Source organism: Caretta caretta, chromosome 8 (assembly GCF_965140235.1).
Source record: "Caretta caretta isolate rCarCar2 chromosome 8, rCarCar1.hap1, whole genome shotgun sequence".
NCBI lineage: Eukaryota > Metazoa > Chordata > Testudines > Cheloniidae > Caretta > Caretta caretta.
Genome location: NC_134213.1, coordinates 11,363,044 through 11,374,908, shown reverse-complemented (window position 1 = coordinate 11,374,908; position 11,865 = coordinate 11,363,044). Strand labels below are relative to the sequence as shown.

Here is an 11,865-nt window from a genome sequence, read left to right as displayed (position 1 = left end):
TTCCCATTATGGATAAACTATTCTCTTAGACTCCACTATTCTCTCTGCTTGTCAACTGAATGAAGAGGTTGTCCTACCTGTTTTATTACCTGGACTTATTTAGAAATAGAGAGCGAGCACTTTTCTTCTCTAATATTTCACATCAAGAGTCCATGCATCTAATGAAGAGTTCACAGTTTACATATTAGACAAAGATGCAATATTAAAACAAGTATTGATACCAAAAAAGGTTGCAATTGGATGGGCTGGTAATTCTGGGATAGTTTATTGCTGAGCCTGAGATTACAATGTTGTCATGTGCAGATAAGCACTAGCCTGTTAAACTGGCAGTGAGACACATGGCTACTGTGGTTGACATACACATTTTTATTTTGCTGTATACATAATACATCTTTTCCTTTCCCGTGGATTACATTTTTTTGGCAGCGTCTCTGGGAAGGAGGAAAGAAACTTGTTTTTGTTTGCTCAGTTGATTTTGTTTGAAATTTTGTACCTTTTCATTTCATGTAACTTTGCATTTATAAGTTACTAGTAGGATCTGATTTGTCACAGTTCTCAATGTGAACGTGAGATGTTATACGAGGATACACTCTTTGCATTGGCAGCATTACTCCAATTTTGTTGCCCTTTGCGATCTGGCCTTGGTATTTAACAGGCTTGATATAGAACATTTTTACGCAGAAACCTTGATGGGAGGAACAAAAATAAAAGAGAGATTAAGGAAGGATAAAGGAACCGTCAACGTTTCATCATCTGATCTCCTTGGCTGTTTCTACTCTGGCCAGAGTCAAAATATCTTCCACTCTAGTACTATTCATTGGTGCTAAAAGTGCTTTCAGCACAAGTCCAGTCCAGTCTACAGTATCCATGAAATTGAGGTTTTCAGGGCTGTTGTCCTTTGATGGAAAGTGGGGAAGAATTTTCTCTAAAAGAATTGAACTACAGTATATTTCAAGATCCATGTTCTAATACTTTGTTTTTCCTCTTTGTTTTTTTCACTTTAGATCATCATTTTGTCCCATTGTCTAAGTGGGTGGAGAGCTATAAGGGAAAAGGATTGTGTTGATGGTCCTGTTTATGGAGAACTTGGCCTGTCATGTTTTGAAGAGTGAATAAGTTGTGCTTGGATTCAAATACAGGAACAGACAGTTCTGATTGAAATACAGGCTTTGACCTATTCTGTACAGTTTTGCTTTGTTTACCATACAACTGTGTTTAGGTTGTGCTTCTTCCACAACTCTCCAATTGGTAAAGAATCATGAAGGGAAAATTATTTCATGAGAAATATTTAATGTTTATCAAAGATCAATACTATGGTAGCTCAGTTACCTGATCCACGGAGTAGGATTCCATTATTAATGGCATTATTGATTTTATAGGGGATAACTTGTCTCTCAATAGTACCACTAAAAGGAGCATACACTGTTGATCCATCGTTGCATACAACATCCACCCCTAGATGTCGTCTTATGGTGCCATCTCTGAAAATGTACACATGTGTAAGTAATGAAGCATTGCTGATTTACATATTCTATAGCCATAATGTCTGATACCTTATACCATGTAGATTATTTAAAACAACACTGGGGCTGCAGCTTTTTATTATTAAATTAGTTGTATTTTAATTTTGTAGCTTTGTAATGCAAGTAGAAATATTTGAGGCTTCAGTCCAGCTTCAATAGCTGAAAAACTCTCAAAAGTTAATCAGATCTGGTTTTAAAAAAAACCATAGGTTTCAATTTCCATGCAAAATATTTTAAAAATCAAAATATTCACTTTTACATTTTTTAAGAGGTGGAATATAACCCATGCCTAGGGGATTTTGTTTTTATATGAAAACCCAGAAAAAATGTATAAACAATATGCAAATTTTCTCACAGGGACATGGGAGGAAAAATCTTTTGTCATTAAAAAAAAATAAATTTGATGGAAATATTTTGACCATCTCTACTGTTAATATCCCTAGTTAGCCTCATGTTGCTAGCAGACTGATCACTTACAAGGCTAAAAAGAACACTTGACCTTACACTGGTACAAATCAGCGGAACTCCAGTTGACTTCATAGGAGCTTTGCTGACTTACACCAGCTGAGCATATGACCTATGAGCTGGAGACTCAGATCACTCAAGCACTTGGAATTGAGACCATTTCAATGTTATTTCTTAACTAGTTCTGTCCTTCCCATGTCTAGAGCTGTGTGTATAATCATCTGGTGGTCTGAGTCCAATTCCTAGTGGGCAAATATCCTGTTCCCATCACAAAAATACTTAGAAGTAGCACTAATGTATGTAAGGATCCTTCTTGAAAGCCCCAACAATATGAAGGTCAAGGACTAAATGGGTCATGGAGTCCGCTATCTCCCATGCTCAGTGTGAGTCTATCACATGAGGGTTATTGCACAGAAGAAGGACATTGACACATTCTTTTTTCATCAGTTGGCCTACAGTGGTGTCATTCTGACACACTTCACAAGGCTTAAGTGCTTTAAATGATGGCTGCTAAACTCAGATTTTTTTGTTCTAAGTGAACATTTAGTTATTTTAGCAACAACAATGAACCAAGAAAAAAATGCATTGCCAAAAAAAGTGTTAATAAGTATACTACCTTGATTTCCTTGGAGCGCCGTAATTTCCACATCCTTTGATATCACAGCCCCTTACTTTGTTTGAAGGATTCCCAGCACATATTTGTCCCCATGGTCCTGCAACAACTTAAAAAAATATAGAAAATTTAAGCATATTTTTCATTTTTCTGTGATAGAAAGTTACATATTAAGTATTTGCTATGCTACTAATGGGATAAAATTGGAGAACATTGGAATTAATTAGTAATCTGCTTTGTACAGTGACACTTTCCAATACAAATTGCTTGTGTGAGTCCCTGAAACTAGTGGCTCTGTCATTCTTTACTTCAATGCAGTGGTTCTCAAACTTTTGTACTGGTGACCCCTTTCACATAGCAAGCCTCTAAGTGCAACCCCCCTTATAAATTAAAAACACTTTAAAATATATTTAACACCATTATAAATGCAGGAGGCATTGCTGGGTTTGGAGTGAAGGCTGACAGCTCGCGACCCCCCCATGTAATAACCTCGTGACCCCCTGAGGGGTCCCGACCCCTAGTTTGGGACCTCTGCTTTAATGTAAGCATAGTGGTGTTTTTTACTTTAGAAGAGAAGATTTTGAGATTTGATATAGGGATAACTGATCCAACCAACCCTTTTTTTTTTTTTTTTACAGAACTCGAAAAGAATTCCCATGCTTGACTTAGATTGTAAAATCTTTGGAGCAGGGAATCTCTGTCTGTTGTTTGAACAGCCCACAGTGCAATGGGGTCCTGGCCTATGACTGGGACTCCTACGTGCTACTGTAATGTAAGTAATGAATAACAACTGAGGCTAAGGGTCAGATTCTATCCTCCTCCTTGATTGGGGAAATTTAATGATGGTAATAAAGCATTTGAGGGCATTATTTAGCTCTGAAGTAGAAGAGAACACGTGGGGTCACAGGAGCTATGGATGTTGGCTTTCCATCAGGCTGACCTATTCACAGGAAAGCTTAGCACATGAAGTCAAAAAATGAAAGAATTCTCCTTTGTAGCTGCAAGTTGAGCAGCTGCCTCAGGGCAGCAGGAGACCACGTATAAATAATATTTTGGCCTTTCCAGCTTGCCTAACCCTGACTCTCAGGACAGTTAACCTGCAGAGCTGGGGATTTGCAGTTTGCAAGTGTTCCATTATTGCTAGGAAAGAAGCGAGCAGCTCCAAGCCCCAACTTCTGAAGCCTCCTGAAGCCTGTTCTTGGACTTCAGTGCACTCCAGATCAGGTTCTTGGCAAGGCTGAAAAGAAGTAAATTACTTGAGTGTACTGAGTTAAAATGAACCTATTTTCTCCTTCACTTGTTTGTGTATGTTGATAATGGAGAAGTTATTGAAGGCTGGTGGGAATCTGACAGACATCTAAGAAGAAAAGATCTTTTTTATATAGAAAATACATATATTCATAAGCAGATATTAACATAAATAGCATTGTTTCCATCATCTTGGCTGTTGTTCAACCCTTACTCAGTTCTCTATTTTGAGATGGACAACCCAGACTCCGTAATTCAGAAGATGGTAGTGTCACTTGGAAGCAGGAATACTTGGAGTACTGTATTTAGTATATAAATTTCATCCAGTGCAAACAGGATGTAGGATCTAGACAGCCAAGCGTTGTTGAACTTGAAATGTATGTTTTATCTAGTTAGAGGAAGAACTTTCGTTCATTGGAAACACAATCCTTAGAAAAAGCTGCTGAGTGCCAGCAAAAAAACCTTCTCAGGCTCTGGTTTCTCCCAGCCCCATTTTTCACAAAGAGGCTCCATCTGTGCTAGATTTTTCCTAATATTTCTCATGGTTACTTCTACTAGCGGTAGGAACAGCAGAAGAGATAGTGTAGAGCAGTCACTGGTGTTTTTACCTCCTGTTATCTAACTAGCCCAGTGTGAATTTAGATGACAGGGTGGTTAAAATGCGAACCGCTGCTGTTAGCTGGTCTAAAGTAGTACTCCTCCCTGAGTTTGCCACTCATTTAGCTGCCCCAATGGAACCAACTCTAGGAAGTCTTAAGAAGAAAAAACCTAGTGCAGACAAGACCAGAGACTCTGGGACTGATTCTGATCTCATTCTGTTTAAAATCAATGAAATTACACTGGTGTAAGTGAGATCAGAATTGGGTCACGTCTCTTCAACCTTTGAAGGTTAGTTGCTCAATATGACTTTCTCTAATATCGTGTTACAAAGACACAGTAAAAGGTAAATTCCTCTAGAAATAAAGTAGAGCTAATAACTTGAGTGATTGCATATACTCTAGTTTTCAGACCTATTAAGACTAATTTAAAATCATCTTCATTTTGAAATTAATGTGGTGTTACTTTAAGCCAGGGATAATCATTTATTTTTTGTCAAGGTTCAAATTTCTTGGTCAAGCTATAATCAAAGTCTAGACTTCAGAGAAAATAATACAAAAATAACAATGATGATAGTAAATAAGACTTCACGGTCTGTTCAAAAGCGTCTGGTGGTCCAGATTTGTGTGGCGGTCCGCCTGTTGGCTACCCCCTTTAAACCATGTAGTGTATTATAGTAGTCACTACAAATTGCTGCTAAAATAGATGCACATGAATAATTTTATATTTTGTCAATTATCTAATCTTTAAAGGATGGATTTTGCTTCAAGAATATTAAGCTGATATTCCACAATCTGCTAAAAAGTCTGTTTGAAAACAAGACTCAAGAAAATGAATGAAATAGTAATCTTAACTTACCAATGGAAACCAAGGCAATAAAAACAATCAATTTGAGTGGGAACATTTTGCAGATGTTTCACCGGAGTTCTCTGCCCAAATTAAAGTTATAACATACAACGTCTCTGCTATTTATATGTTCTAGAAAGGCTGAGTCTGTTTGCCCAGCAAATCAGAGTTTAGAACTATAGAAGGCAGAATTTTCAGATTACACAACTCTGATGTCAAGAAAAAATATAAGCATTGATGTGTCCAGTTGTGAAATGGAATAATTAGCCCCTTGCAACATAAAAGCAAACGGAAATGAAACAACGGCCTCAAAAATAGCACAGCTCTTGAGGAGGTACAGTTATACCACATCTTCCTCCAGCTGCAAAAGCTGGGACCAAGAGAGCTGCAGAGAGGGGCTGGGCGGGGGCGGTACTAGAAATATGTTGCACGGGCCTTGAGGATCCACAAGAGTTGAAGAGAGGAGCCAAATGCAGTGAAATGTCCTAGGTCTTTTATGCACAGCCAATATGTCTGTTTTACTTGTTGCTCCTACTGCTCCTACTAAACCACTGCTGCCTTCCCTTGATGTGTGTGTTCCTTATAACCCTTTCAGTGGGGTCACAGAAATTATAGCAGGCAAAGTTATTGCTGGTTGGGTTAGTATAAAACTGCACTTAAAAATTCTGTAGATATTCTGCAACTTTTAGATGGAAAATGCCATTATTCTGGCCAGCCAGTTGCTCATCCTTTCCACTGGTGCTGGGGCATGGCACATAAATGGTGTGGAGAAACTGGTGGTGGCTGCCTGGTTATATCCAGTAATTAATTACGTTTCCTCTTTCCCAGTGCAGTGCTTGGAGCATAGGGATCACCTATATGTGGTTGTTTGAAGAGCAAGGCTTAAGCTATTGTTATACTTTGTTCCATGGTTGCAACCATCTGCTAGTGGTTTGGAGAAGTAGCCCATATGACACTGCTAGACCAGGTGCCAGCTCATGACAAGGCCCCAAGGCCTCACTTAGCACTGACAAATGCACAGCTGGAAACCAGTCTGGCTCACCGGCATGTTAGCATTGCTGAAATAGAAGTTCAGTTTATAAGAATGTGTTTAGAGTTGATGAAATGCATGTATTGGTCTCACTTATAACATCTGTATTCTATGGTATCTCATGAGTGTTTGCATTGTAAAACTTCTGTTGGAGAACACTTCAATCTCTTTGATCACTCGATTACAGACCTAAAAGTTGCAATTCTTCAACAAAAAAACTTCAAAAACAGACTCCAACGAGAGACTGCTGAATTGGAATTAATTTGCAAACTGGATACAATTAACTTAGGCTTGAATAAAGACTGGGAGTGGATGGGTCATTACAGAAAGTAAAACTATTTCCCCATGTTTATTCCCCCCCCCTCACTCCCCACTGTTCCTCGGACGTTCTTGTCAATTGCTGGAAATGGCCCATCTTGATTATCACGACAAAAAGTTTTTTCCCCCCGCTCTCCTGCTGGTAATAGATTTCAGAGTAGCAGCCGTGTTAGTCTGTATTCACAAAAACAAAAGGAGTACTTGTGGCACCTTAGAGACTAACAAATTTATTTGAGCATAAGCTTTCGTGAGAAGTGTGTACTCCTTTTCTTTCTGCTGGTAATAGCTCACCTTAAGTGATCACTCTCATTACGGTGTGTATGGTAACACCCATTGTTTCATGTTCTCTATGTATATAAATCTGCCCACTGTATTTTCCACTGAATGTATCCGATGAAGTGAGCTGTAGCTCACGAAAGCTTATGCTCTAATAAATTTGTTAGTCTCTAAAGTGCCACAAGTCCTCCTTTTCTTTTTGTGAATACAGACTAACACAGCTGCTACTCTGAATTCTGTAACTGTGTAACCCACCAACCAGGAAAGAAGCCTTAATTAATGAATAGTGTTGGTCCTGCAAACAAGACCCATTGAAACCAAATGAGCCACTGTGAAATATCAAAGGACCAAGATTTCGTTGATTGTCCCCTTCTCCATCTCCCCCCACCCATGAAGAGGAGACAAGCGCCAATGTAGGACTGAATAAGCTGTGTCTAAAAAGCTTGTACACTTTCACCAGCAGTTAGTATTGTAGTTTTCACTAAGAACCAGCAGGCTGCCCTTGTTGATCAGTTTTCCAGTCACTAGATTTGGTCACAAGTCACTTTGAAGCTATAATGTGCTGTGGAATTGTTTGGCTTTGTTGTAACCTCCCTGTTCTCGGGGAAGTACAATCAGAAGGCCAGGCCCTATTCTGATGACAACTCTGAACTCTGGGTCTTCACTAACCAAGGCCAGCCAACTGTGAATGGGGTGCCGTGGAGGGATAGGGGAGTGATGTGTTAAAGGGCCATTAATTCATGGGACTTGCCCTCTGCAAAGTGGGGAACTAAGGCAAAGGCACTGCCCAATGCGCTGTGGGATCAGGTTTGCTTACGGTCATGTGCTTTTGAATGTGGTTGGTGTTTTCCCAGATTAACACTTGGTTCCCTTTCCCTTTTAATAATAGTTCGCTTTTTTATACACTGACTCAGTGCTCACAAGTGGGGAGGTATTCCCTCTTAGAGGAACCCATGGGGTCTTGTTAGGTTTTCCCTGATTAGTGGATGGGGGCTTGAGCTGGTACTGTTTTGTATTTTTAAGAGGAACACCTAAATAATGAACCTGGCCTTTGTTGCTGCCAACTCCATCTGGCAGAAGGGTTATAACTTTAACAGCAACAAATTCTGCATGTCCTGGGTCTAAATAAAACTTACTAAAGTCACTTAAAAATAAAGTTAGTGTGGCTCCAGTACTAAATTTGTTCAGATATGAAAGATGTTTCTTAACCCCAGATCACAGGTGGAATTTGCAAATGTGAAAATCAAGCTGCATTCTTAAATATCGTTGCAAATCTGTACAAATCTACAGGCCAAATTCTGCCCTTAGTTACAAGAATACAATTTCTGCTCACTAGATTATGCCTGACTAATACTGGTCCAAATTCATCACCTTTTGTGGTTTTTTTACAAGTATGAGTGAATGAAACTTAGTAACTTTGCACACAAGTAGGCTAGAATTCAGTTCACTCTCTTACAGATGGCTGGGCTAACAGGAGTAAAAACCCCTGGGGGTGGGGGAAGAGGAAAGGAATAATCACTGTGAAATAAGCAGTTTTGAAGAAGCCAAGGGAGCAGAACTGTGAAGTAAGAAGGCTGCATATTTACTTAGCCACTTTTCTAAGTAGAATTTCATTTTATATTTTGCACTAAATTTTGTCATGAAGAGATTTATTTGACAGCAGTTAGGGGTATCATTAACTGTTGTAAAGCTGAGAACTATTGACCTCATTTTAACCTCCAGAAATAACCCTTCATAGTTTTGAGGGATTTATTAATTTCATTTTTGGGAATTTATGTTTAGCTGGTTTTGAATTTTATGTAGCCACCGGCATTCATTTTTAGTCCTGGTTTAGACTTTTTTGTATATTTAAGTATTTTCATAAACAACCCCACAAGTGACAAAATATCTCAAGACTTTGTTGTGCCCTAAAACTAAACATCAGACCCTGTTTCAGCTCTAGACTGTGCTAAGAATAGGTTTGGAATTCTTACTCTGATGAACACTGATTTTCAAGCTTTTATAACATGAAAACGCCTTTAACCCCATTGGCCTCATCCTATCAGAGTTGGTCAGTTCACACCACATTTTTGATTGAATGTTAACAAAGCTGGTTGGGCAGTTTTCTTCTTTGCCTCCACAGAAGAGCTGTTGTATGTACCTGCATCTTCTTAAAAAAGTATTTTTATATTGTAACTTTGCCAACAGTTCAGTGAAATGAAAGTCCTGTGTGTTTAAAAGAAAAAGTCCATGCTTTATTTCAACATCAGGAGCAGCATGCTCCTGTGGAGACAGGACTAACCTGATGGCCTTGGGTTCTATCCCTGACACTGTCACTCACTAGCTATTACCTGGGTAAATCATTTCACCATTCTAGGATGCATTTTCCCCATCTGTGGAATGTGAATATTGAAACCACAAAGAAGGCTGAAGGCTTTGAGATCCATGAATGACAAATATAAAGGCAAGCGTGAAGACACATTCTCTAACTTCCCCTGGGCTAGTCAAGCAAGGGGCGGTTGTTGCTTCTCTGCAGCAGAACAAATGAAAGAAACTCATGACAGTTTATCTGAAGCAGCTTGTCGTTTGGGAAGGAAATAAGAGAACCCGTTGTTGATGTGGCATTGGCAACGTACCAGGATGAAACCTGCATAAATGCAGTTTATCTGGTGGTCGCTTACTGTGTTGTACGGATATCCTTGTCATTATTATTAATCACTTCTATTCCTGTAGCATGTAGGAGCCCCAGTTGGGGAGCAGAACCCCATGGTGCTAGGGGCTGTACAACCACAGAACAAACAGATGGTCCCTACCCCAAAGAGCTTCCAATCCAAGAATAAGATGTGACAACAGATTGGCAGGGGAGTACAAAGTGACCAAGAGAGAATATTGTCTAGGTAGAGAAGAGAGAGACAGGCTGGGGCAAAGGGAATACCACACAGCGTGAGCAATGGGATGGTGGCAAACAACGTCTTAGTTCAATGATTTGTATGTGTGTGTGTTTGGGGAGGTTACTTAAGAAGGGATCCGCTGAAGGGAAAGGAAAGGGGCTGAGTGGGAGAGGGCAGGACAGGAGAGGTGGGATGACCTGATGTGGAGTGAAGGGAAGGTGAAGAGATTGTGGATGTGTCTGTACTGAAATTGGGAGGTGTAATTGCAGCATGCGTAGACATATCTGACCTAGCCTTGCTCTAATTAGATCAAAGGTAGCTCAAGTAACAACAGCACTGAACCCGCTGCAACATGTCCAGCAACCATGGGAGTGTTTACCCAGTATCCTGGGCAGGAGGGTCTAGCCCATGCAGCTACCATGCTAGATCAGAGCTAGCTTGGGCATGTCTCTATAGTCACACTTCCTGACTACAGTGTCGACATACCCTGTTGTCAGTGGAGGGCTGGAGCTAACAGTCACAGGGCAGAGAAAGGTAGAAAAATTGCAGCAGTTTTTCCTGAAATGTCCGACGGTCCCTGCTTTGGCTGTTCTTGTTGGTAACAGCTGGAGTCTGTGACTGGCATCTCTGGCTGGCTGCTCTTCGCAGTCCTCCAAGAAGACCAGGTGGTGGTGAGGAGGGGAGGCACCACTTGGGTCCTAATGTCTCGTGGGTGGGTGGGTGTCTTTCCCGCACAGTTTGTTCTGGGTTCAAGGGATCCTTGAGGGGAGAGGTATGGCCCTAACTGGACCCCTTTTTACTCCCCCTGCAGCTGCATTGGCTCCAGTTCCTGTTTTATTGAGCGTATGGACAAACTGCTCCCAAAACATCATGCTGTCACTAGTGAGAGAAACTCCCATGTGCTAGTTGGCCCAGTCCTGAAGAGTATACTGTTCAGGGTATTGAAGCTACCAGACGGAGCCTGGGATACAATAGACGCATTGAAGCTCTGAGAATCTGGACAAGCATTAGAGCTATTGGATGCTTATCAGAACAGAACGTCAGATCTCTGTTATCTTTCCCCTCCTCCCCCGAGTATCGTCCGTCATTACAGTGTCAGGGCTGGTTTGGAGAAAAGGCTCTTAAATATTTTCATTTTCTTTTTTTTCAGTATTTAAATATTTTGGTTCTAGTAGGTGTTCTATGAAAAGGGTGTTTTCTAATTAAAAATATAATCACCTCTCCCGTCTCACACCCATGCTCCTTTATACACTAAAATACCCCAAACTAGTTTGTTTTCTCCGTGTATAATCTCTGGCCCAAAAGAAACATTAAACTTGTAAAGCTTTATTATTAATAAAAAATGGGTCTAGGAAAATTTCCCTAAACTGTTAATGTGGAGTTTTAAATGTTAGAAAGCAAAAGCAAACTTTGAAACACAAGTTGGTGTGCTTAAGGCATCAGCAATAGTTCTGCTGTTCCTTTAAAAGCAGGCCATTATGGGATTGATGAATGTTGAGGTGTGACATCATGTGAGAAACACCTTGACAGCTGCCTGCTCTCCTGCCCTACCTCACCAGTCCTTCAGCACTCACTTCTTTGGAGGGAGAGATACCAGTCCTGTGCCTGCTTACAACCACTGCATACTTGGTCATAGTGGGGGTTGCCGTAGCATCTGCCTGCTTACAAGAGAACGTTCTCAAAAGTCTGTCAGCGTTTTCCCCCCCGGGTGCCATTCAGATTGAATTTGATGTAGTTGAAGGAAAATGCATCCTTTTAAAGCAAAAGGGAGAACCACTAGAAGACACAGCATATAAATCCTGTCTGTCTGGTTTGGTATGTTATTGATTTTATGGGGGATTGTATGAACGTCAGTTACAAAGAGAAGAAAAAAGAAATATTACCTTTCTGTTCTCATTATGGATAAACTTTTCTCTTAGACTCTACTACTCTCTCTGCCTTTCAGCTGAATGAAGGTTTATCCTGCCTCTGTTATTACCTGAACTCATTTGGAAATGCAAAAAGAGAGAGCACTTTCTTCTTTAAAAGTACACACCAAAAATCCATAAATGGAATGAAAAGTTCCTAACTTATGTATGG

General features: G+C 40.2%; 1 protein-coding gene across 1 annotated transcript in view; it reads right to left on the bottom strand.

Annotated features, from left to right (window-relative positions):
- Nucleotides 1-351: 351 nt before the first annotated feature.
- The window catches only part of LECT2 (leukocyte cell derived chemotaxin 2), a 62,548-nt gene continuing 51,034 nt past the window's right edge, over nt 352-11,865 (bottom strand). Inside the window, exons 8-11 of the mRNA XM_075131948.1 lie at nt 5,305-5,358; nt 2,605-2,710; nt 1,330-1,481; nt 352-685 (exon numbers count right to left, since the gene is read on the bottom strand). Coding sequence (XP_074988049.1) covers nt 519-685; nt 1,330-1,481; nt 2,605-2,710; nt 5,305-5,358 — 479 coding nt within the window. The 3' untranslated portion in view covers nt 352-518. The remainder of the gene's footprint in view (nt 686-1,329; nt 1,482-2,604; nt 2,711-5,304; nt 5,359-11,865) is intronic.